Consider the following 25,229-nt stretch of genomic DNA (forward strand, 5'->3'; position numbering starts at 1 on the left):
CTCTGCCTCTAATAATCTGCAATTAACTGTAGACTGTCCTCACGTCTAACAGAATTAATTCTTTGCTTTCTGAAATTCAGGTACATCTTCTATTTTTCTCTTTTTTATTTAGCGAAAGAACAGTATTTCATTCCAGGTAGGTTGGCTGTACCATAAACTAATTACAGGCGCCTTTCTCCCCTTCACCAGAAGCGTAGAACCAATGCATGCATTTTGATTCTAACGAAAACTTCCTGAAACAGTGTTGGTTTTTAGTTCTGTGTGGGCTACGCATGCAGCTCTTGATATCCAACTCACCCGTCAGCACAGAGACTATCCAAGTGGGACTTGGTTTGCTTTAGCTGGGTTGCAGCATCTGTTTGGAGATCTGTCTGTCTCTACTTTGCATACCCTGCTTCCTTTTCTCCTGTTCTGTTGTCTAAAGGGTAGCTCCTGAGCTGCTTTTAAATGAAGAGATTCCAACTATGATCAAAGAGCTACTGTACTCCAAAGACCCTTCAAAGGGAATACATGTTCCTGCTTTGCTTTTATGCCCCAAACTCATCGTTCCCTGCTGATTGCCTGCACTGTTGCTTGCTCACTTGTGACCTTTGATCCCCGCGTTTGTGAAATCGCACACCCGCAAAAATGCTGAGCACAAACTATGTTCATGTCCTTTGCCGAAGCATCCAGAGGCTGTAAGGGGTCTTTGGTGAAAATATGTTGGATAAAGAACAAAAATCTGTAAAAGTTAACACTTGTATCTCACTTCAAGCTGTACTAATTCTCTTGGCGTAGTTCACATGGCGTAGTTCTACCTCTTTGAAACTGGTTTCTTGTGTCCCCTTTGCTCTTGACAAAAGAGTGCTGTGCTTTCTTAATTGGGGGCGGGACCCCAAACCAACACTCTCATGCACTTACGTTGTGATACTCCTAACTGGTGAAACGTTATAGATTTGCTGAAGAACTGAAAAGTCTAATGAAGTTTTTGATTGAACTACATATGTATGAACCAAGAGCCGGAAAAAAAATCGATTATAATTTGCTGTCTAGAAAACCCACTGTAATAATTGAGTATGCCATTAGTACAAATTGTTCTTTCAAGAACTACAGGTAGTGTTGTGATCTATTGATCAGTTTCGGCGACAGCCTATTAGATTGGCGTGTTTAACTCGGCCTCTTTTGACTGTAACAGTCTTTATTCTTTTCACATGACTCTTTTCCCATGGTATTCCATACAGCAGTGGTGGCGAACCTTTGGCACTCCAGATGTTATGGACTACAGTTCCCATCAGCCCCTCTCAGCAGGGGCTGATGGGAATTGTAGTCCATAACATCTGGAGTGCCAAAGGTTCGCCACCACTGCCATACAGTATGAAAATAAGAACGTAAGAAGTGCCTCCGCAGACCACTGGCCCTGATTCTGCAGGTACTTCTTACATTCTTATTTTCAGACTGTACATACTATGGGGAAAGGGTAATGTAAAAAGAATAATATTTGGATCTCACCAACAGGCAGACAAGAAGAATCTAAGAGCCCAGGAGGAATTGTGAAGTATCTTGAGGCCCTTTTAGTTGTATTAGTCAAGGGTTGAAGGAACAAAATACGCAACTGGCAATCCCCATTCTTTTTTTAAACTTTAAAAAAATCGATAAAGAATATAAAGAATTAAAAAGAGCATTGTTACAGAAAATGTAGTATATGGGAGTTGCTTACATCTGTCAGCCTCTGAAACTTACATAATCAAATTTTCTGTTTAAAAGTTTCAGACCTAAAAAGATTATATATGCACCTATTTTTATAAAAGTGTGTATGTGTATATAACTTTTTAATAAACTTTTAAAAATAAAATATAACTTTTTCCCCCCAGACCTTAATCTACATCAGGGGTAGTGTCTTTTTGGACTATATAGATCAGGGTTGTCCCAACTCTGGCCCTCCATATGTTCATGGAATACAATTCACATCAGCCACTGCTAGCAAGGCTGATAGGAATTGTGGTCCATGAACATCTGGAGGGCTAGAGTTGGACAACCCTGATCTACATAGTCCAAAAAGACACTCCATTTCCTTTCTAAATTCTGTAGGCCATCGGTTATGTATCAAAGATGTTAACTTCACCGCTGTTGTGTAGTCTGTTAGGCTCATTCCGCACATTCAAAATAATGCACTTTCAAACTGCTTTCAGTGCTCTTTGAAGCTGTGCGGAATGGCAAAATCCACTTGCAAACAGTTGTGAAAGTGGTTTGAAAACGCATTATTTTGCGTGTGCGGAAGGGGCCATAGTTTGTCCATTCTGTAAAATCAAGAGGTTGCTCTGCTTTCCAGAGTGATTCCCATTCTTGAATATAGGGTTTTTCCTTGCAATCCTAAGCACCATCACACCTTTCTTGAAGTCAAGTGATTTAGAAAGGTATAATTCTGTTTAGGATTGCACTTTTTTTCAAAGAAGTGTGGTGCTCGAAGGAAATACTTTTTTACTCAATAAGTAGTAGAAAAAGAGGAGTTTGGATTTATACCCTGCTTTCCTTCCAATAAAGAGTCTCCAAGCAGTTTACAAACCGTTTCCCTTCCTCTTCCCACAACAGACATCTTGTGGAGCAGGTGATGTGAGAGAGTTCAGAGAGAGCTGTCACTGGCCCAAGGTCACCCAGCAGGCTTCACGTGGAAGAGTGGGAAAACAAATCCAGTCCACCAGATTAGAGTTCACTGCGCATGTGGAGAAGCGGGGAATCAAACCCAGTTCTCCAGATTAGAGGCCACCACTCAGGTGGGGAATTGGGGAATCAATCCCAGTTTTCCAGATTAGAGTCTGCCAGTCTAAACCACTACACCACGATGGTTTAAATCAGTGGTTCCCAAACTTATTTGGCCTACCGCCCCCTTTCCAGAAAAAATATTACTTAGCGCCCCCTGGAAATTAATTTTTTTAAATTTTTAATAGCAATTAAACAGAAAGATATATGTATGAATGTTTCTACCTGTGGCCATCACCGCCCCCCTGGATCGCTGCAGCACCCACCAGGGGGAGGTAGTGCCCACTTTGGGAATCACTGGTTTAAATGGTGGAGTTCAATGCCAGCAGAGGATGTCGATGGACATGAACATAGAAGGTTTTTAAAAGGAGGTTAGATAGGTCCTTGGAGGAGAGGTCCATCAATGGCTCCTAACCATGATGGCAGAAAGGAGCTTCAGTCTACAGAGGCAATGAACTTCTGAATACTGGTGCTGGGAGCCAGCAGCACAGGAAGGCCTTGACATCTGTGTCCTGCTTGTTTGGACCTCCGGGCAACTGGTTGGCCCTTGGGTGAACCGGGATGCTGGACTCGATTGACTACTGGACCTGATTCTGCAGGCACTTCTTACATTCCTATTTTCATATGTTGTGTATCATGGGAAAAGGGTAATGTGAAAAGAAAAATAACTGGATCTCCCCAACGGGCAGACGTGAAGAATCTCAGGTCCCTTCCGAACATGCGGAATAATGCACTTTCAATCCACTTTCACAATTGTTTGCAAGTGGATTTTGCTATTCCACACAGTAAAATACAGCTGCAAAGTGCATTGAAAGTCGATTGAAAGTGCATTATTCTGCATGTGCAGAAGGGGCCTAAGAGCACAGGAATCTCGGATCTGTCCACATGTAGAGTCTCTGTGTTATTCTTCGGCATCACCTAAACATTGGGAAGAATGTAACTATGATATGCGCTTCCTTGGTCACTGAATTCCAGTATCCTGGAGCTATCCAGTCCAAAGTTTCTTTGATCGTAGTTTTAAGTGGCTTATTAACTAAGGTAGCAAGGGCATCAAATTACAGTATGTTTCCATGAACTATTGAAGGATGCAGATCATGCCACTTGGCTTCACAATACGTCCTTTTCTTTTGTTTTTCTGGCTGTTGTGGATTTTCCAGGCGGTGTGGCTGTGGTCTGGTAGTTTTTGCTCCTAACGTTTTGCCTGCATCTATAGCTGGCATCTTCAAAGGTATGTCACAGTGAGATGTGTTTCTCTCCAAGGCACAGTGTAGAGTGATTGCCTGGACAAAATGTATACCCCATCAAACACAGATGCAAGCAAAACATTAGGAGCAAAAACTACCAGACTGCAGCCACGCAGCCCGGAAAACCCACCACAGCCGGTTGATTCCATCCGGGAAAGCCTTCGACAAAACATTTTTTTTTGTTTCACTTTGCCACTTCAAAGAAGCTATTTATTTAAAATGTTTGCGCCCCAATAAGGTCCCCAAGGTGGAACGGGGATAAATTACGCTTTGGATATCATATGATCAAGGAAGTGGAGAGCAAAAGTAATCTTCGCTGAGTTCAGTTGGGAGTTTGGGAATGGCCTTGAGCAGGGGTCTGCAACCTGCAGCTCTCCAGATGTTCATGGACTACAATTCCCATCAGCCCCTGCCAGCATGGCCAATTGGCCAACCCTAACCAATTGGCCATGCTGGCAGGGGCTGATGGGAATTTATTTATTTATTTATTTATTTATTTTTATTTCTTAAATTTCTATACCGCCCAATCCCCGAAGGGCTCCGGGCGGTGTACAACATAAAATTCAAACAATATGGAACAAGGAGCAAATCATACAACACAATAAACAATCACATAGGCTCCATCCAATTAATAATCAATGAAACATTCTAAAACTTCATATAAAACAGCGGTTAATAATTAAATAATTAAATAAATAAATAAATAAATAAGCAAGAGGCGTCCAAAAAAACCCCATTTAAAACCGACCCCAAGAAGGAGGAACGGCGGGCCCCTCAATATGAGGGGCACCCTGGTGTAACAGCACCAGAGCAGAGAGGGGGCACCACATCAACGACTGGACACTCCAAAGGCCCGGTGGAACATCTGGAGAGCCGCAGGTTGCAGACCCCTGGCCTTGAGGGTGGCAGGGTGTTACCCAAAGCCTAGCAGAGGTTGGGATCTCAACCTCCAGGTGGTCGCCAGAGATCGCCCACTATTACATCTGATCTCCAGGCAACAGGGAGCCGTTCCCCTGGAGAAAATGGCTGCTTTGGAAGGTTGTCTCCATGGCACTAGGCCCCGCCCTCCTCAGACTGAACCCCCACAAGCTGCAGGTATTCCCAACCCGGAGCTGGTAACCCTAACTGAAGAGCTAACAAGGATGACATTTGTGTTTTTATCTTCATTGGGATCACTCTGTCTTTCTTTCCTCCTCTGGCTGTCTTTCCTGTTTCAGGAGTTCACCATTTGGGCTGTAAGTAAAGTGCGGTGTGTGAACCGAACAACCAAATCCTTCCTGATCCTGATGCACCTTCCACTTCCTGTTTCAATCCTTGGCACCTTCTGTCCAAGAAGAATTCATCTGTCTTTTGACTTTTCCTTTCTTTTTCCTTCCCCTTCACCTACCCCCGCCCCAAGTCCGTTCTAGATGTTTCTTCCTGATCTGTATGGAATGTCACTTCCGTTCCGTAACTTTTGAGGGATGATGAAGACATCTTTCTTCCCGCATTCTATTTTTGTGTTGTTTTCCGACCCCTTGGTGTTGCAGTGGGAATGGACATTCTGTAAGAAGAATTCCAAGCCAACCCATCAACAGTTTTCCTACTGCCGCCTCTCTCCTGTTCTTTCCTCTCTTTTCTCTCCTTTGGCTGCCTTTTCCTTGGCCTAAGTGGATGAAGTTGTGATAACTTAGCGAGATTTTCTGTTGTGCTTGATCTAACCATGTGGTTGCGAGGTATGAGTAAAACATGGTTCTGTCAAGCACCACGGAACGTCGCGCAGCTTTCTACAGCATGGCGGGCTGCTGAGGCTTAAATCCAGAATACACACTTCTAAAATTTTAAAAAAATAATAATTGAAGGAGAAAACCGGGCTTTAAATTTTACGGCACTGAGATTACGGAGGGGGGGTTGCGGACAGTGAAATAAAAGGAGCAGGGAGGAAGGGTAATGAAACGGGACACAAGGATCTACTTAAATCCTGAAACAGAGAAAAGATACCTTGAACAAGAATTAGTGGTGCGTTGTGTGTTTAAACTGTAAAATGGAAGAGATTGGCTGACAACCGAATCAGCAGAAAGTATGGCTGTGAAAAGCTCAAGCAGTTAACGTTATCCCACCGCGCCAATTTTTTTCCAGCAAATTCCAAGCCCTCTGAAATTTAACCCGCTCTCAAACCTCGGTGTTCCTTCATTATCACAAAATTTACCAGGCCTTTCCCCCGACTATCTGTTTGTACGTACTGCTGGTCTGTCCCTTTTCTTTCCTTCTGCAAGAAAATAATGTCATTACCCTCCCAGTGGACTTGATTACCTGTATTTTTTTCTGTTTGTTTCTTACCCACAGGCACAGAAGACTACAGATCAAAACTTAGCGGCGATTGTTTTGCAGTAATCATACTGGCTTGCCCGAAAAAATGTAAACTCGCCATGAAGGGGATCGATGGTGGACTGCTCCAATCAAAAGTTTAGCAAACTTCCTGATCATATTCCTCAGTACACAGCTGAACTGTAAGTTTTGAGTCCCCCGAGGCATTCAAAGTAGGAATTACTTTGCCATAGCGATAAGGTGCACTTTGTAAAATCAGTGGTTTCTGCAACCTACAGGGAATTTTAGGGACAGCCTAGAATTATGCGCATGCAAAGTAGTTTGGGGGGGCATAAAAAAAAATTATGTAATGGATTTGCTAATATGGGGGTTCAATTTTAGGGGAATGGGTTGCTCGAGTGAAAAAGGTTGGGAACCACTATTGTTAATGGTATTATATGATGTTTTTCGGCTCATTATAGAGCTGCAGCTTATCGTGTTTTCGGTTTTTTAAGCTTAATTTGTGCTGAACATTTTAAAAAATGGGGGAGGGGAGAAAAATAATTTTAAATGCTAATATAAAACATTCAACTCTTTGTGAAAGGATCTTGGTGCTAATGGGGAAGCTCATCCTATTTCTATGTAGGATTAGGTTTGGCAGATGAGGGAAGCAAACCAACTTGACTTCCAAGTGCTGCCGCTGGGGCAGAATCTCATAACTGGGAGGTTCAGAAGGGTGAATTCAGAAATCCCCCCTCTGAAAAAAAAATAACCCTATAATGAGTATCTCATTAGAAGGTGTGTCCAGATTCCTAAACATTTGCAGCATTGACCATGTGGTATATCTATCCCAGAGCATAGTCAACTCTATGTACTATCATGTTCTCTTTTTGTAGAGCCCAGGGCCAAACCTTTGAGCAAAACTGGGGTGCTGTGTGGTTTCCAGGCTGTATGGCCGTGTTCTAGCAGCATTCTCTCCTGACGTTTCGCCTGCATCTGTGGCTGGCATCTTCAGAGGATCAGCCACAGAATGCGAGCGTAACTATCAGGAAAATAACAAGTGCAGAATATCGCCATGCTCGGAAACTCCACAGCACCTGATTCAATGATTCCGACGATGAAATAGCTCTTGACAATACTTTGAGCAAAACTCTTAGGAATCTATCCTCTTTCTCAATTCATTAAAAAAAAACACATATTCTTTCTATCAGGTGAATATGTTGCTAATAGAGTAGCACCTTTTGCCCCGGCAGCCAGATAAGAACCAAGAATGTAATTAAAACTTGAAAGCATCTTTGCAGAAACCATTTGTCCCTACCAATTAAAGATCATTCTGTTGATTTTACATGTTTAATTTGAATAGTTTTAACAGAATGGTTTAACGGAATGGTGATGCATTTAATTTTGCTCTGGTTTTATTTGGATTTGATCTGTGCTTTGTATTTGAGACATATGGGAAATGCAGCAGCTGCTGGTAAATTTCAAAAATAATTTGTGTTTTTGAATATTGTGTTTTTGAATATTCATTTCAAAGAAAAACAGTATGGTATCAACTATAACCGTGGTGGCGAACCTTTGGCACTCCAAATGTTATGGACTACAATTCCCATCAGCCCCTGCCAGCATGGCCAATTGGTCATGCTGGCAGGGGCTGATGGGAATTGTAGTCCATAACATCTGGAGTGCCAAAGGTTCGCCACCACTGAACTATAACTTTAAAAGTTCTGAAGTGGAATATATAACTCTCACAGACTGTATCTCTTCAGAGTTTCATAGGGAAGGTGCTCAACAAGACCCCCCTTTTAAAAAGTCCCTACAGGTCCTTTTTCAACACGGATAGCTTATCATTACACAGTGAAGATGCTTGCGTGGTGATGGCAGCTGCTGCCCCAAAGCAAGTCTTTTTTGCAGGTCTGCAAGCTCAGCCGTTCACTCGCGTATAAGTCGAGGGGGGCTTTTTTCAGCACAAAAAATGTGCTGAAAAAGTGGACTTATACACGAGTATATAAGGTAAGCCACTTTAGGAAGAAGGGCGGGGTATAAAAGAAGTAAATGAATAGCTTCATTTTTTTCTGGAAATGTTAAAATGGAAACTAAAGGGCAGAGCCTGGTAAAGATATTTTCAAGCTATTGTAGGGTCCCTTCAGCCTCTTTTATGGGACAGCAACAGTTACCATCTCAGGCCTCCATTTTCTGCACCCCCCTCCCCAACACCCCAAGTTGTGAGGCAAGAGGGTCGTTTTGTCTCCCCTTCTTTTAAGACTGATTGAGGCTCCATTAAATGGAAGAGTCATCATTTTGTTTAGTAGGTATATGTACAGTTTTTACAGAATTGTGATGTGTAGTAGATACTTGCAGTTGTTGTTTGTATTATACGTATATCAGACATCAGAGCACATTTATTGACATTTTTATAAAAGAAATCCAGGGGGAAAAAAGAGTACTTCAACAGGTTCATCAAAAAACATTTTTAAAAAATCAGCTTGCAGGGCCAATAGTTGACGAGTGGTTGACTTTGTCATATATAATTGCAAGTTGGATCATAATTTCCACTGAAAATTTAACTACCAAATCTGTTGCGAATGGGTCTTTATCATTCAAGAGAAATTTCCCAAGCCTGAGAGGGGAGGGGTGGCATAGAAATATAATGGAAACCAATAAATTATTATAATATTGATACAAAAACAGTTATACACAGCAAACAAGATCAATATGCTGGATTTTGTATTACATCACACGTATTATTATTATTATTGTTATTGTTGTTGTTGTTGTTGTTGTTGTTGTTATTATTATTATTATTATTATTATTATTATTATTATTATTATTATTATTATTATTATTATTATTATTATTATACAAAACAGTTATACACAGCAAACAAGATCAATATTCTGGATTTTGTATTACATCACACGTCGGACACTTCCCAAGCATCTAGGACTGTGTGATGTATCGACGAATAATGCGTGCAGAGCCGAGTAGGGTGGCCTTTTGCAGCTGACATATGGTGATTTTGTCAGCGCCAATTGTTTTTAAGTGCTGTTCAAGATCTTTAGGCACTGCACCCAGTGTGCCGATCACCACTGGGACCACCTTTACTGGTTTGTGCCAGAGTCTTTGTAGTTCAATCCTTAAATCCTCGTATCGTGTAAGTTTTTTCCAGTTGCTTCTCATTAATCCTTCTGATGATGGTGATGATGATGATGATGATTATTATTATTATTACTATTATTATTTTAGCATTATTATTATTTGATTGGTGAAATATCCGTTTATGTTTTCTAGCAACTGTTACCCTTCTCAGGAAAACATCGTGCAAATCTCTCTTGAGCACACTATTTGTATGCACTCTTTCCTGAGACTATGTGCAAATTGCTGGATTTTTTCACATTCACCAGATAATTTAATATTAACCCCAGGTTTTGTGTGTGTGTGTGTGTGTGTGTACGTGTGTGCTGCTCATGCAGGCGACTCAACAACAATGAATTCACAGTATTGGAAGCTACAGGGATCTTTAAGAAGCTTCCTCAGTTGCGTAAAATGTAAGTGTTTCTGTTTTCTTCTTGTATTGGCAACTTGCTCCTTTTCACTGTATGATTTGTTTGTGGGAAATATGTTCCACAGAAGACCAGCAAAGGTAGATGGAGGCCTGCCGACTTTCCCAATGATGGAGCCGGGCAGTCAGTAATGATATTTTCGCTTTCAATTGTTGCTATTGTTAGTCTGATGGCTGTTTTATCCTATGCCTAATAAAGGGAATGAATGAATGATATTTTTGCTGCACAGCTTTGGCACCTTCCAGACTTTTTGGGACACCAGTGACCTTTTGTTTGATCTCTGGCCCAATGGAAGTTCAGCTTGCCTCAATCAGGGCCAGGGCTTTTTCAATTCTGGCCCCTGCTTGGTGGAACGCTCTGTCTGGAGAGACAAGCGACCAGCGCCCTGTGGGATTTAATGCAGTTCTTCAGGTCCTGTAAGACAGAGCTTACAGAGCATACGGCTGAGGCAGCTGCAGTGCTACATTGTGAGTGCACCCTCTGCCTGGCTTTGTAGGAGTTTTGCTACCCTTTTAGAACAGGCAAGACACGACTCTGGCTACTGTTCATACACTCTTTACTTTCATCAGTTAGTTAACAGCACTCCTGTAAGCTTGAACTCCTGGATCACACAAACCTCTGCTCTGCCCTCTTTCCCTGACTCCCTTTTATCCCTCTCAGGAGGTTCCCTCCATCCTGGGACCTCCCGGCTCCAGTCTAGTAGTGGCTGGCAACCTGTCAGACGTGCCCTGATTAGGGTTGGTCAAAACTCAAAACATTCAGTAAAATTCAGATTCGGATGTTTTGGGGCATAAAATGATTTGTATGCCCGAATCCGACATTTTTTTGGTGTTTTTTACATGTTTCGGCCTTCAGGGGACGCAATTTTAAAGCTAGCAGCACCAAACTTTCAGGGTATCATCCAGAAACTGACCTCATGATTCTCCCCAAGTTTGATGAAGTTTGGTTCGGGGGGGCAAAGTTATTGACCACCAAAAGGGGTGCCCCACCCCCATTATTTCCAATGGGAGCTAGACTTTTGAGGGTCCATAACTTTGGACCCCCTAAACCAAACTTCACCAAACTTGAGGAGTATCATAAGGAGAGTCCTTGTATGATACCCTGAAATGTTGGTGACAGTAGCTCTAAAACTGCGCCCCTCACAGTCACCCAAAGAAATTTCCCCAGATTTTGTGCTCTGCAGTGGCTGGCTGGCTCCATTGCAGCCAATGGGAAATTTCTGTGGGGGGGCTGTGGAGTGCACATTTCTCATGGTGAACCCACAAAACGTTCAGGGTGTCTTCAGGAGAGTCTATTCATGACACCATCCAGGTTTGGGGGACTTTGCTTCAGGGGGTTCAATTCTATGGGACCGAAAAAGCATAGGGCCCATCTCCCACTGCTCCCTGAAGGAAAGTTCCCCAAACCTGGATGGTGTCATCCAGAGACTCTCCTGAAGATACCCTGAATGTTTTGTGACCGTACTTTCAGAAATGTGCACCCCACAGCCCTCCACCAGAAATTTCCCATTGACAGCAATGCAGCTAAGTCACTGCAGAACAAAAAATACCCAAAAAATAAAACGTGATTCGGCTGCTGATCCGAATCCCACGGATTCGGAATTAGATGTGATTCGGACAGCTTGGATTCGCACCCGAATCCATCCGAATCAGTGCAGATTCGGTCCAAACTCGGATTCGGACCATCTGAATCTCCAACCCTAGCCCTGATGGCCTTGGACTGGTTCTTCAGCTTTCCTGGCCCACCTCCTTGATTGCGACGGTTAGAGCTGTGCCAGCCTCATCCCACTCCCTAAGACTGCAGTGGGGTGCTAATTGCAACTTGGCTAGGGCCGTGCTATCACCCTTTTCCCTGGAACTACTGAGGTTTGTTCTTGCTGCTCAGGTCCTTCTGCCATTTCCCTGTAGTTTCTCCCAGCTGCTATCTTCCTGGAGGTCCCTGCTCCTTGTGGTAAGCCCAAGGGTGGGGCTGCCAGTTGTGAGGTGATTCAGGGTCCCTGGGTGGCTGCCCATGACAAGAAGAGGGGTGAAACAGGCAGCCTGGTGGTGGGAGTCTACCCCATCCGTTGGCACACATTAATGGCTCCCTCCTCCCCTTCCCTCCCTCTTCCCCATCTTTTTGTTTCCTTTTAAAGTAATCCCCCTCTTCCTCCCCTTTCTTTCCCCTTCCCTGTTTTGCTGATCCTTTCTGCAGGGGCTCCTCCTAAACTAAGTGATCTGTTCTGTACAGGAAGAGACCCAGGCATTTGCTGTTTGATGTTACTTGCCTTTCAGATTCAGATGTATTTTAGTGGATGAGTTTTAAAGGCTTTATTATGACTTGGTATTGTTTTGACTGAGGTTGTAAATCACTCTGAGACTTTGAGGAAAGGGGAGAGGAAAAATATTGAATGAATAAATAAAATAGCAGGAGTGGAGCAGTTGAAGCCACAAAAAGGTCCCCCTAATCTTACATAACTTCTGTTCCTTCTGCCCCGAATGTGTGGTTCCATTCCTTGGATCACATTTGAAGTTTGCTTTTTACTTTATCCTTCATTAAACTTTTTATAGGGGAAGTGAATGAGTGAGAAGGAGAAGAAGAAAAAGAAGATGAGTTTGGATTTATACTGTGCTTTTCTCTCCTGTAAGAAGTCTCAAAGCAGCTTACAAAGCCCTTCCCTTCCTTTCCCCATAACTGGCACTTTGGCCCCTTCCACACATGCAAAATGATGCGTTTTCAAACCACTTTCACAACTGTTTGCAAGTGGATTTTGCCATTCCGCACAGCTTCAAAGAGCACTGAAAGCAGTTTGAAAGTGCATTATTTTGCATGTGCTGAATGAGCCTTTGTGAAGTAAATGGGGCTGAGAGAGTTTGGAGAGAACTGTGACTAGCTCAAGGTCACCCAGCAGGCATCATGTGTAGGAACAGGGAAACAAGCCCAGTTCACCAGATAAGAATCTACCGCTCATATGGAGGAGGGGGGGAATCAAACCTGGTACTCCATATTGGAGTCCACCGCTCTCAACCAATATACCACACTTTGTGTGTGTGTGTATGTGTGTGTGTAAGGAAGAAAAAGGGTCTAAACATAAATGACCGGGGGGGGGATGCTTTTGTATCCCATATGTTCCAATTAATTTAACTGCATTTTTTTATTCCAAAGTAAGTTTGAAAACTCAGCTGGTTGTTAAAAGTTATATGAAAAAAAATCCCTTTGGAAGCAGGAATAATACTGATGAAAAAGAACACGAACAATTCTTTTAAATATAAATACATGGCTCTTCAGATTTGTAAAAATCCCCAGCCTACAACTATCAATTACAGTAATATTGGCACAAGCTGTTATTGTGTTGTGTTGTTCAGATCTATCTGAGGTGAAAAATGAGTGGCAGTATCTTTGCAGGGCAGCCAAGTGAGGATTCCCTATGACAGCCATGGAAGATGCACTCAGAAATGCCAGTCCGTTGAATTCACAATAGCAAAGCATTTAAAGGCCATCAGAATTCAGTGGAAGCTGCTGTGAAATGAACTAATGAATTTCAGCTGTCAGCATATTATTGCAGTTGTCCAGGAATAGATATTCTTTCAGACCTTTGCAAAAGAAGAAGAAGAAGAGTTTGGATTTATATCCCCCCTTTCTCTCCTGCAGGAGACTCAAAGGGGCTCACAATCTCCTTGCCCTTCCCCCCTCACAACAAACACCCTGTGAGGTGGGTGGGGCTGAGAGAGCTCCGAGAAGCTGTGACTAGCCCAAGGTCACCCAGCTGGCGTGTGTGGGAGTGCACAGGCTAATCTGAATTCCCCAGAGAAGCCTCCACAGCTCAGGCGGCAGAGCTGGGAATCAAACCCGGTTCCTCCAGATTAGATACATGAGCTCTTAACCTCCTACGCCACTGCTGTCTTTGGTTAGAGCGTAAAATAAGGTTCTGGGAGACCTAGGATCGAATCCCCTCTCTGCCATGGAAGCAATCTGAGCCAGTCACACGGTCTCAGCCTGACCTACCTCACAGGGTGAAGGTGTGCATAAAATTGCAGATAGAAGAACGACGTAAGCTACGTTTGCTTCCCATTGGGAAGAAAGAATGGGGTATAAATTACATAAATAAATAAACGAACTGAACAGTGCTACCTGGAAATATTGTTCTTAGAACAAAGCCCAGTCTTTCCTTACATATGTTTCAAAAATGGATTATCACAAGGGCCAGATCCAATACCTTCCCATCGGCCATTACAAAGGGTCGCTACTTATCCATCCCTCTCCAGGATTGGGTTTGTCCACACTGTAAAAATCAAGTGGAGACTCTTGCTCACATTATTCTTGACTGTCCGAGATATGTGGGCATCAGGAATTTCTCTCCCAGGCTGGCCCTAGACAAATCTGAACGTGACTCTGACTGTTCTGTTGTGGAGCTTCTGTTAAGCAACACAGATGTCATGCTCTTGGAAAAAGTAGCAAAATTTCTTGTACAAGTGACAGAACTTTCTAAGTAATGTATACTGCTATATAGTCTTCCTGTCTGCACTTTGAATGTACTCTTGATTTGTATTTCAAAATTGTCTGGCAATGCTCTAGAACCTATTTTTAAATGCCAAATAAAGGTGGTGGTGGTGGTGGTGGTTGTTGTTGTTGTTGTTGTTTCAAAAATATTTCCAGAACATTTCTTCCTTTTAACCCTCTCTTCCATGACCACGCAACAGAAATCTTAGCAATAACAAAATCACGGATATCGAAGAAGGAGCGTTTGAAGGCGCGTCGGGTGTAAACGAGCTGCTGCTGACAAGCAACCGGTTAGAAAATGTTCGGCATAAAATGTTCAAAGGTCTCGAAAGTTTGAAAACCCTGTAAGTCCATCTCTCTACATTTTTCTTTTCTCCCTTTCTATGTTTGAGCATCTTTTTGTCTCACGAATTTCTGTCAGGGGAAAAAAATAATCACCCAGGATGTGACTTTGTTTTAGCCCTTCTCCTGTATGTAATGTAAATACATTAATCATATATGTGGTCAATTTGCAGTTAATCTCTGTAGTTACTGGTTTAGAGATTTTGTGCGCGCATTTGGCAGCATATAATAAATGAAGCCAATTGTGTTCACAAGGGTGGAAATGGGATGGATACCAGATGTGGCTCTGGGTTTTTGGCTCTCCCTTGATTGGAGGTCTGCATATGTCCTCCCATCTGTTGTTTGACTCTGAGGCAAACTTGTATGCAGTGTTTTTAACATTGCTGCCTGCCCCCCATGCAATAGCTATTTGAACTGAAGAATCAGACTTCAAATTTTGAGCTGTGGGACCACATGGTCTTTGGGTGAATGGGAGATTTGAGGGGAAAAGAAAAAAAAAACGGGGAAAATTAAAACTTATGTAATGTTTTCCAGTTAAGATTAAATTTCTTTTATTTAACAACATCATTTATAATTTAGCACATACAATTATACTTTTGGGCATAGTGATGAAATTTAAAAACACAAATGCTGTTGAAAGTAAAAATATATGTGAATAAACCTGTTGTTTGAGAGAGAGCAAGAAAGAGCAGCTGTCTGCATTACCCTGTGTTACCTTTATTTTATTTTATTTATTAAATTTATAGGCCGCCTCATCCCCGAAGGGCTCGAGGCGGCTCACAACATGACTGTTTCCAGAACAGTAAATCAATATAACATAAAATCTAACTCATTAAAATTCAGCAGCAATTAAAACAATAAATACAGATTAAACAACAAAGGTTGTGTAAAAACACACACACAGGCGCCCGGTCTAAAGGCCAAAGGAGAAGGGAGCACATATATCTTAGCTTTTGACATCTGGGATATAGAGAAAAAATAAATGGTGAGATTAAAAAGACACAAATTTTGTAGCAAACAAATTACCTGGACAGAAATCCTGTCTAGTCACAATATAATCTGGCAGCATATTTGGATAAAAAAGTTAAACATTGTAAAACATTGTAACACTGAAACCATTGAAATGTTTCATACTTAATTTTCCTCACACACATCATAGAATATTTATGATAGACAGCAGTAATGTAGATATAGTTTTTTTATGGGGGGGTTCGGGGGGTGGGGCCACAACCCTTCCTGCCCCTGGGAGCATGGCCATGCCTCCCCAAGCCCCGCCCCTGCCTCAGTGCTTATAAAAGCAGCTCTCCAAGGCCAGAGATGGCAGACTCCTCTGCCCCCCCCCCGCCTCGCCCTCCCCCCCACTGTCTGGGCTCCCAGTCAGCAGTCCCTTCTGCCCTCTCCTCCAGGCAGAGGCGTAACTAGTACAAATGTAGCCAGGCACAAAATCTGAGTTTTGCGCCGCCCACCCACCCCCCCCCAATGATTCTGGAATCTACCCCCAAACAGCATCACTTTCAATGGTGTTTAAACTAGGGATCCCAGATTCTCCTTTTAAATCCACTTTAAAGGGAGAATCTGAGGTCCCCAGTTAACATTGAAAAGTGATGCTGTTTTGGGGTGGATTATCCCCCACCCTGAAACAGCATCACTTTCAATGTTTAAACTGGGGACCTCACATTCTCCCTTTAAATCCATGCCAAAGGGGGTGGATTTAAAAGGAGAATCTGGGGAAATTTGAGGGGTACCTGCTGTCAGGGGTTCAATTGTTAAGCTAGCAGCACCAACCTTTCCGGGTATCTTTAGGAGACTCTCCTGATGATACCACCCAGGTTTGGTGTAGTTTGGTTCAGGGGGTCCAAAGTTATGGACCCTCAAAGGTGTAGCCCCCATCTCCTATTGGCTTCCATTGGAAACAATAGGGGATGGAGCACCCCTTTTGGGAGCTCATAACTTTTGACCCCCTGAACCAAACCTCACCAAACCTGGGTGGTATCATCAGGAGAGTCTCCCAACAAATCCCTGAAATTTTGGTGCTGCTAGCCTAACAACTATGCCCCCTGCAGGCCAAAAACCAAAACACTTTAAAAATACAAAAATACAAAAGGGGGCTGGAGCTTCTAACATGTAATGGGGGGGTTGAACCTGAGAAACTCCCCCCCCCTTACCTACGTATTTGGTAGACCGAATTAGTCACATTTGAACAGTAACCATATCCTGGAAAATACATTGGCTATGTGTACAGTATACTTAGGAATAACAGCTATCTAATTCTACAGATTGCCTGACATTAAAATATTCATGATATACATTTTCAGTGAGTAAAACCTTGTCTTTAAAAGCATTGCATTTATTCCGGAAGAAAATCTGAGCTTTTTCGGTACGCCTAAGAACACTCAGTTTTTCCTTGGAAACTTTCTCTTTAACATCTCTGGGTCCAGTACAAATCATGTCCATTTTAGCACATACATATTTTTATTCAGTTTATTTTATTTATTTAATACTCTATACATTGAACATGTGTCTTAATCGACTGGAAAAGCATTGAACTGCCAAATCTTTATGTTGGGGCTGGATGTTGAGGATCAGTGGCATATTTTCTCCCCTCCCCCAACACAAAAGCAATTGCTTACCTGAATGGGCTAGAGTAACCTGATCTCCTCTAGTCTCAGAGACTAGGCACTGTTGGCGCAGGTTAGTACTTCGATGGGAGACCATCAAGGAATACCAACCTGAGGGCACTTTACTCATACAAAAGGGCTTGAATAAGAAGCAGAGGTCTGCTTTATTGCCTCTGGGCCAGAGGTGGGATCCAGCAGGTTCTCACCAGTTCCCGAGAGTGGGTTACTAATTATTTGTGTGTGCCAAGAGGGGGTTACTAATTGGGTCCGCTTTTCCATCTCCATGTCCTTGCCTCCCCGAGAGGCATCCTGCCTTTGAACGTGAAGGTTCCATATAGCAATTGCGACTAATAATGTAACTCCCTGAACTGGGTGAATCCCTTTCAGGTACTGCAATTCATGGATTCTCAGCCTTTCGTACCTTTTATCTCACCAGTCTCTATCAAAGAACCTGTGTGTTTCACCATTACTGTGTTCAGATTTGTGAGTTGGGGCCTTTTCTATAATGTGATGATGATTTAGAAATGACCTGGTGCAAAAAAAATTGGGGGGGTCATGGTAGGGTGGCTGCCCATGGGGGGCATCCAACTCAGGTTTTGCCCAGGGCTCAGGTTTGCCTAGGTACGCCTCTGCCCCCTTTGCTGAGCGGGGGGCTGGCGAGGGAACCTGTTACTAAAAATTTTGAATCCCACCACTGCTCTGGGCATCTTGGTTCTTCAACTTCCTGCTTTATAGTTTACACTGTGACCTGTGCTCTCAGAAGTGACTTCTATGAGTAAATAAGAACACTATTCATGAAACAGCACAGGTAGGCTCTCTAGTTTCCGTCCAATGAGTGAGAACCATTGAAAGAATAGCAGCCCTTCTCTACCACAACGAAAGCCAGATTCAAGAGATACTCGTGGACTTCGGCACAAATTGGTTGTGGTCTCAGCGGGCCAAGCTGATAAGCTTCTAAATTCCTCTGACATGATTGAATGGCTCTACTCCTTCTGGAAAGATTGCCCCCACCAAGAGTCCTGGAAAGAAATGTACATCCAACATACTTGTATAATCAGCAATACTGTAGGGCATAATTTTTTTAAACTTTCGGAGCTGGCATGAACCAGAAAGCTGTCAAATAGGGACAGGGGGGAATTGTAAAACTGTGGATGATTGTAAAAGTCTGATTAGATTAGATGTTGCAGTTAGTTCAAGCCCTGCTCATTGGGTCACAGCCAAATCTCCAGGAGTCTGGATGAGCAGTTTAGCAAAAAATGAATTTTGTAAATTGGCTGTTGTGGGTTTCCCAGGCTGTGCGGCCATGGTCTGGCAGCGTTTGTTCCTCGTGTTTCATGCGCATCTATGGCTGGCATCTTCGGAAACTGCCAGACCACGGCTGCATGTCCAGGAAACCCACAACAGCTCGAAAACCAGAGGTGGGATCCAGTAGGTTCTCACAGGTTTCCAAGAGTAGGTTACTAATTATTTGTGTGTGCCGAGAGGGGGTTACTCATTGGTGATGCCACAGCCCCGCCCAGGAATGCCCGGCCACGCCCCTGTCATGCCCCGCCCAGCCCCATTGGCACTACGCCACAGTTTGAATCCCACCACCATGGGAACCTGTTACTAAAAATTTTGGATCCCACCGCTGCCGAAAAGCCCCCGAAAACCCCAGAAGCCACTTGATTCTGGCCATGAGAGCCTTTGGCAATACAATTTGGTAAGCCATTTATTCCCCTCCCCAAAGTCCGTGGAGACCACTGGCAGGGGAAAATAAGAACCGCCATCCGCAGCATCACACCCTTCCACAATCTCACAGTTTCGAGCTTAAGGCAAATGAGTTCTTGTGGGTTCTCCCTAGGATTTTCTAGCATTCAGTTAACTTCAGTCATAAGAGTACCTTTGCCGGCAGCACACACCTGTGCTCTTATACACAAAGGGAAAAAAATTCCTTAGTTTCCACAGTGTACAGGTGTTTGCTTCAAGAAGCTCCTGTAAGCACATTTGCTTAGTGTGCCGGAAGAACTCCTTGGAGTCCAAGAAGTGAGCTCTTAATGAGTTCTTTTCGCTATTAAGAAGGTTCCGGGAGCCTTAAGGAAATCATAAGCATGCATTTGCTAAGCTCTCTAAATTCATGATTTCGTGTGCATGCTTTTAGGGCATTCAGAATACTTTTTTCCCTCTTCCTTCTGGTGTCTCCTGTCTCCTCCCAGACACTGGAGGAAATGGTGAACGGCAGAGAACGTGGAGTATTTCCTGCCTTCTTCTGCAGTTCTTGTCAGTTTGTGACATTCAATGGGAGATGTTCAGATCAAATTCCCAGGAACAGAGAAAGGGTGACTTTTCAATGGGATGCAAATTCTAAAATCTGCTCAACCCTGTGTAAAAAAAATGCATAAAAATCTATTCCACTACATATTGGATTAGTCTATCGCAGTGGTGGCGAACCTTTGGCACTCCAATTGGCCGTGCTGGCAGGGGCTGATGGGAATTGTAGTCCATAACATCTGGAGTGCCAAAGGTTCGCCACCACGGGTCTATCGTTTTCTTTTTTTTAACCAGCGTAACAACACTCAAAATAAATTACTTAAAGCTATTTGCACGGTTTTCTATTTGAGAAATCAGACACCTTTAATGGCATTTCTTACTATAAAAAGAGATCGCTTCTGACACCCTTTTCATTTAAAAGACATGTTCGGTTCGTAGCTATCATTTTATAACAATCTCACAGTTCAGAGAGCCATTGGCTAGACAGAGAGCCATTGGCTAGACAGTTGGTCCACATATGACAGTTGGTCATTGTGTAGGCGCAGAAGAAACAGAAGTAGAAAGTCAGAGCAAGTGGTAGAAAGAAAGAGAAAGAGGGTTTTAGATTCAACCAGAAAGATTATGTCTTCCTTCCTTCCATTATTTTTCCTATAATGGAAAGATGGCAACCATAAAGCTGCTGACCAAAGAAATCATACAGGGCTTAAACCTATTCTTTTCTATTGCTAGCTTAGCCTAGTAACTCCAAAAATGTCCCATTGTTCACAATTATACAAAATGTGCAAGCTAAACTGTTTTTAAGATCCTGTTGTACCCAAGAGATACCTCAAAAGTTACTCTTTTCCTGAGAACAATAAGAAGGCCTATGAGAAAGCTCTTTGTCTAAGGAATAGAGCAACTTGAAACATACATGATAAGAGAAACAAGGGTTTTTGATTCACATAACGTCAAAGAGTGAAATATTGACATCTTCCAATGAGGATCTTGGACAACCCCAAAGGGCTGTGGGAACAGGGAAAATCTCCACCTTTTTGTGATTGATTGATGATGTGGGCATTTTGGGGTGTATTCTTTGCTGCCATTTTGATATAGCTCGTCATTAATACTATAAAAGTGAGAACACACTGCCATTTTAGGGTGGCTTCCCTGATATTGTCTTGCCCGCAGTTGGCCGAATAAAGATCTCTCTGATTTTATTCTGTATCGGCTTGAGCTTCTTTGAGCTTATTTATTTTAAATTCGTTACTCCGTTGTAACAATTGGTTATTTCCAAAATATTCCTGGTGGGATCCTTCCATCAGGATAATAGCCAGGGAAGGTGCCACTATTTCAGTGACCTCCTCATTTTTGTCTGCTAGAAGAAATTGTATAAATGACTTGTCTGTAGTATACTTCATTTTAGCCACTGAAGGGCTAGGAGTGTGAGCATGGACTTCTTTATGTAAAGAGCCATGTCAATTGATATGCAGTATTGTGTCAGGTAACACAGAGCCACAAAGGCAAATCTTATTAGAGAATGGAATATGACTGTGTCTATTTAAGTATATGTGGTGGAATCCAGTGGTGGGATTCAAATAATTTAACAACTGGTTGTTTACAAGCGTCATTTTAACAACCAGTTCTACCGAAGTGGTGTGAACCGGCTGAATCCCACCATTGGTGGAATCTATTTGAGAATATAGCATACATACTACCCCTGTTTCCCCAAATATAAGACATCCCCGGAAAATAAGACGTAGTAGAGGTTTTGCTGAAGTGCGAAATATAAGGCATCCCCCAAAAGTAAGACGCAGCAAAGTTTTTGTTTGGAAGCATGCCTGACGAACAGAATACAGAAATATAAGACATCCCCTGAAAATAAGACATAGTGCATCTTTGGGAGCAAAAATTAATATAAGACACTGTCTTATATTCGGGGAAACACGGTATTTGAAAATATAGTATAGCCAGTGGTGGGATTCAAATATTTTAATGACTGGTTGTCTACAAGCACCATTTTAACAACTGGTTCTGCCGAAGTGGTGCGAACCGGCTGAATCCCACCACCGAGTATAGCTCTAGCACACAGGTGTCAAACTCGTGGCCCTCCAGATGTTATGGACTACAGTTCCCATCACCCCCTGCCAGCATCATCCTGGCAGTGGATGATGGGAACTGTAGTCTATAACATCTGGAGGGCCACAAGTTTGACACCTTTGCTCTAGCAGGTATAATTTGCCTAAAGGGAGAGGCAACGGCTGCTGTTAGAACTGCTTCTAAAACTTCCCCCCCCTGATTTTGGACTGAAAAGTCACAGCTGATTTAGGGTTACCCCATAGAAATTTTTAAGGCAGGAGACTTTGATTTGCTACTTCCCACCTTCATGTCACAACCCCGATATTCCTTGGAGGTTGCCCATTCAAATACTAACCAGAGCTGACCCCTGCTAACCAGGGTGTGTACATGTGTGTGTGTGTGTGTGTGTGTGTGTGTGTGTTAGTGAGACAGAGTGAGAGAGAGAGAGAGAGAGAGAGAGAGAGATCCAGCTCAGGGAGAGGCACGTGCTGCTATTTGAACTGCTGCTAAACCTGCTGTCAAGAAGAAGAGAAGAAGAAGGGTTTGGATTTATATCCCCCCTTTCTCTCCTGCAGGCGACTCAAAGGGGCTTACAGTCTCCTTGCCCTTCCCCCCCTCACAACAAACACCCTGTGAGGTAGGTGGGGCTGAGAGAGCTCCGAGAAGCTGTGACTAGCCCAAGGTCACCCAGCTGGCGTGTGTGGGAGTGCACAGGCTAATCTGAATTCCCCAGATAAGCCTCCACAGCTCAGGCGGCAGAGCAGGGAATCAAACCCGGTTCCTCCAGATTAGATACATGAGCTCTTAACCTCCTACGCCACTGCTGCTGGATTTGATGTAAAAATGAGGCAAGGAGGATAACGTGGTCTCTTTGTTAACTCAACAGTCTTTTCCAATTCTATCAGTCTTGAGAAAAAAATTACAGTTCAAGCTGAATGCCGTGCCAGAAAGCTCCTCTCTCTTGGAAGACCACACTGTTTAGTCCTCTGTAAAGAGCTGTTGGGGATGGAAGGCAGCCTGATATAGCCCCATCTCGTGAAATCTCGGTAGTTAAGCAGGGTTGGTACTTGGAAGAGAGACCACCAAGGAAGACTCTGCGGAGGAAGGCAATGACAAACCACCTCTGCTTCTCACTTGCCTTGAAAGCCCCTTGTTGAGGTCGCCAGGAGTCATCTGCGACTTGAGGGCAGTTTACACACAAAGAACCATAGAGTTGTGTATGATGTTGTCTGCTCAACAGGCTAACCAGCTAATCCTTTCATTTCCCCCCCCCCCCCTTCAGGATGCTAAGAAGTAATCGGATTAGCTGTGTGAGCAACGATAGTTTCACCGGCCTGAGTTCCGTCCGGCTGCTATCTTTGTATGACAACCAAATCACCACCATCGCTCCAGGTGCCTTCGATACGCTCCATTCCCTCTCCACGCTGTAAGTTTTTCTTTGTACTTGTGGCCTGCTGGCAACGGGTGTATGAACGGCCATTCGATCTTTTTGTCTGTTTCTGTAAATACAAAGACCAGAAATATAAAACATAATTTTATGGTCAACAGAACACAAAGATAACACTTGCAAAGAAAAAAGGCAGGTGCGTTATTTGGCAGCTCTCATGATGCAGTGAAACTCTAATTAATTAGCACGCAGGCAAAATGTGGATTTTGGAGCCTTCCCTGCTAACTATTTACTGGCACCCTTTTCTGCTAAAGAGTCACAGAGTTGGAAGAGACCCCAAGGGCCAGCAAATCCAACCCCCTGCCATGCAGGAACACACAATCAAAGCACTCCCAACATATGTTCATCCAGCCTCTGTTTAAAAACCTCCAAAGAAGAAGACTCCACCACTCTCCGAGGCAATGAGGGAAGCTGCAGATATACATTAACACTCCATGCTTTACATTTTCAGATTTTGGATAGATTGAAAACTAGTCCCTCATAATGGTCATGTATAGCTTTCTCTCCTCTGTGTGGTGTGAGAAGTTGCATTTTTCACAATTCTTCTTCGTCATACAAATATTAATAGTGTATCAGTTCTGATGCTGAATATGACCGCTCTTAAGAAACCAAAAATGCATTCAGCTTTACGTGGTTATGGGGCTCTTTGATGTTCCTGAAGTTAATGTGAGTGGGTGAATCTTCAAAAGTGTATTAAGAGAAGACTTGCCCAGGTGGAAAAGCAACATTAGAGGTTGTGGTCTTCCAAAGTGGGGCATGGGATGGCCGTATTTATAACGACCCAGTTCCTGTACCTTTATTAGCAGATTGATATGCAGAAATTAGGCAGGTGAAGGGTAGAGAGAAGGTGACAGGAAATACATCACTTGTCAAGCAGCTGTTTAAAGAGAAGACCGGGTGAAATGAAGGTTCCAGAAAGCATTCCCAACGTTGTTTACAGGATGCGGCCTCTGAGACAGATCCATTTGGGTCATCCCAGAATCTTCCGCATTTAACGTATTGAGTGATGGAAGAAAAGATGGGTCAGGATGCCTGGCAGCGTGGCGCCTGCTACCTATTCAGGAATTTCCTAGAACAGAACTGAAGTGTGACACGTTCCACTGAGTGACTAATTTGCACATATTAAAGATGGCATGTTTATAAATAACGAAATTGCCAGGAGGACTCTGCCGAAATAGGGAGATGCCAAAAGTGCTGAGACGTGTGGAGGTAAATTCATTTTTATAACTGGCATGTAATCCGCTCCGCTGTCAGTTTAGATGGGAAACCTATTCTCTGGAGCAAATAAACGATGGAAATCTCGAGGAGGCAAATTAATGAAGGAGCTGTTGTCAGGTTAAAGCTAATAATGTAAAGTAATCAGCCTTCATCTCTGTATTAATTTGCTGTATTATTGAGAGTCGGGAGCCTGACAGGCAGTCAGCTCTGTGACACCATTACATTATTTCTAAATAAGATGTTTCGGGATTTTCTCAGCTCAGACCGAGAAATGCTATCCCGAACTTTCGTGGTGCGTGAAGTTTTTTCGAGGGAGGATTTCATCGTCGTCGTTCATGGTGCAGAAAATGCCAACGTGGCTGGGCAAGAAGGGAATAGGAGAGAAGAGGATTTGTGAAAAGTATCCTCTTATTGCTCTCCAGACCAGCTCTGCTGCCAATATTTTGTAAACGTGTTTAATTAAATGCTTTCTTTGCTGTGTTTTTTTCTCATGTGTTTGTCAGAAACCTCTTAGCCAATCCGTTCAACTGCAACTGCCATCTAGCGTGGCTTGGGGAGTGGCTACGGAAGAAGCGCATCGTAACGGGGAACCCTCGCTGTCAGAAGCCCTACTTCCTGAAAGAAATCCCAATACAGGATGTCGCCATTCAAGATTTCACTTGCGATGATGGTAAGAAATGCAGTGGTTGCTTTAGTACCATGTAAAGCAGGGGTCTGCAACCTGTGGCTCTCCAGATGTTCATGGACTACAATTCCCCCCCCACCCCCCCCCCCCCCCACCCCCCCCCCCCCCCACCCCCCCCCCCCCCCACCCCCCCCCCCCCCCACCCCCCCCCCCCCCCACCCCCCCCCCCCCCCACCCCCCCCCCCCCCCACCCCCCCCCCCCCCCACCCCCCCCCCCCCCCACCCCCCCCCCCCCCCACCCCCCCCCCCCCCCACCCCCCCCCCCCCCCACCCCCCCCCCCCCCCACCCCCCCCCCCCCCCACCCCCC

At 43.7% G+C, this 25,229-nt stretch overlaps 1 protein-coding gene across 1 annotated transcript in view; it reads left to right on the top strand.

Annotated features, from left to right (window-relative positions):
- Positions 1–25,229, top strand: part of SLIT2 (slit guidance ligand 2) — a 376,356-nt gene that overhangs the window by 279,608 nt on the left and 71,519 nt on the right. The window contains 7 exon segments of the mRNA XM_048508707.1: positions 113–136; positions 6,306–6,385; positions 6,387–6,469; positions 9,738–9,812; positions 14,507–14,650; positions 22,854–22,997; positions 24,740–24,937. Coding sequence (XP_048364664.1) covers positions 113–136; positions 6,306–6,385; positions 6,387–6,469; positions 9,738–9,812; positions 14,507–14,650; positions 22,854–22,997; positions 24,740–24,937 — 748 coding nt within the window.

The sequence above is a fragment of the Sphaerodactylus townsendi genome, linkage group LG10, assembly GCF_021028975.2.
Source record: "Sphaerodactylus townsendi isolate TG3544 linkage group LG10, MPM_Stown_v2.3, whole genome shotgun sequence".
Classification (NCBI taxonomy): domain Eukaryota; kingdom Metazoa; phylum Chordata; class Lepidosauria; order Squamata; family Sphaerodactylidae; genus Sphaerodactylus; species Sphaerodactylus townsendi.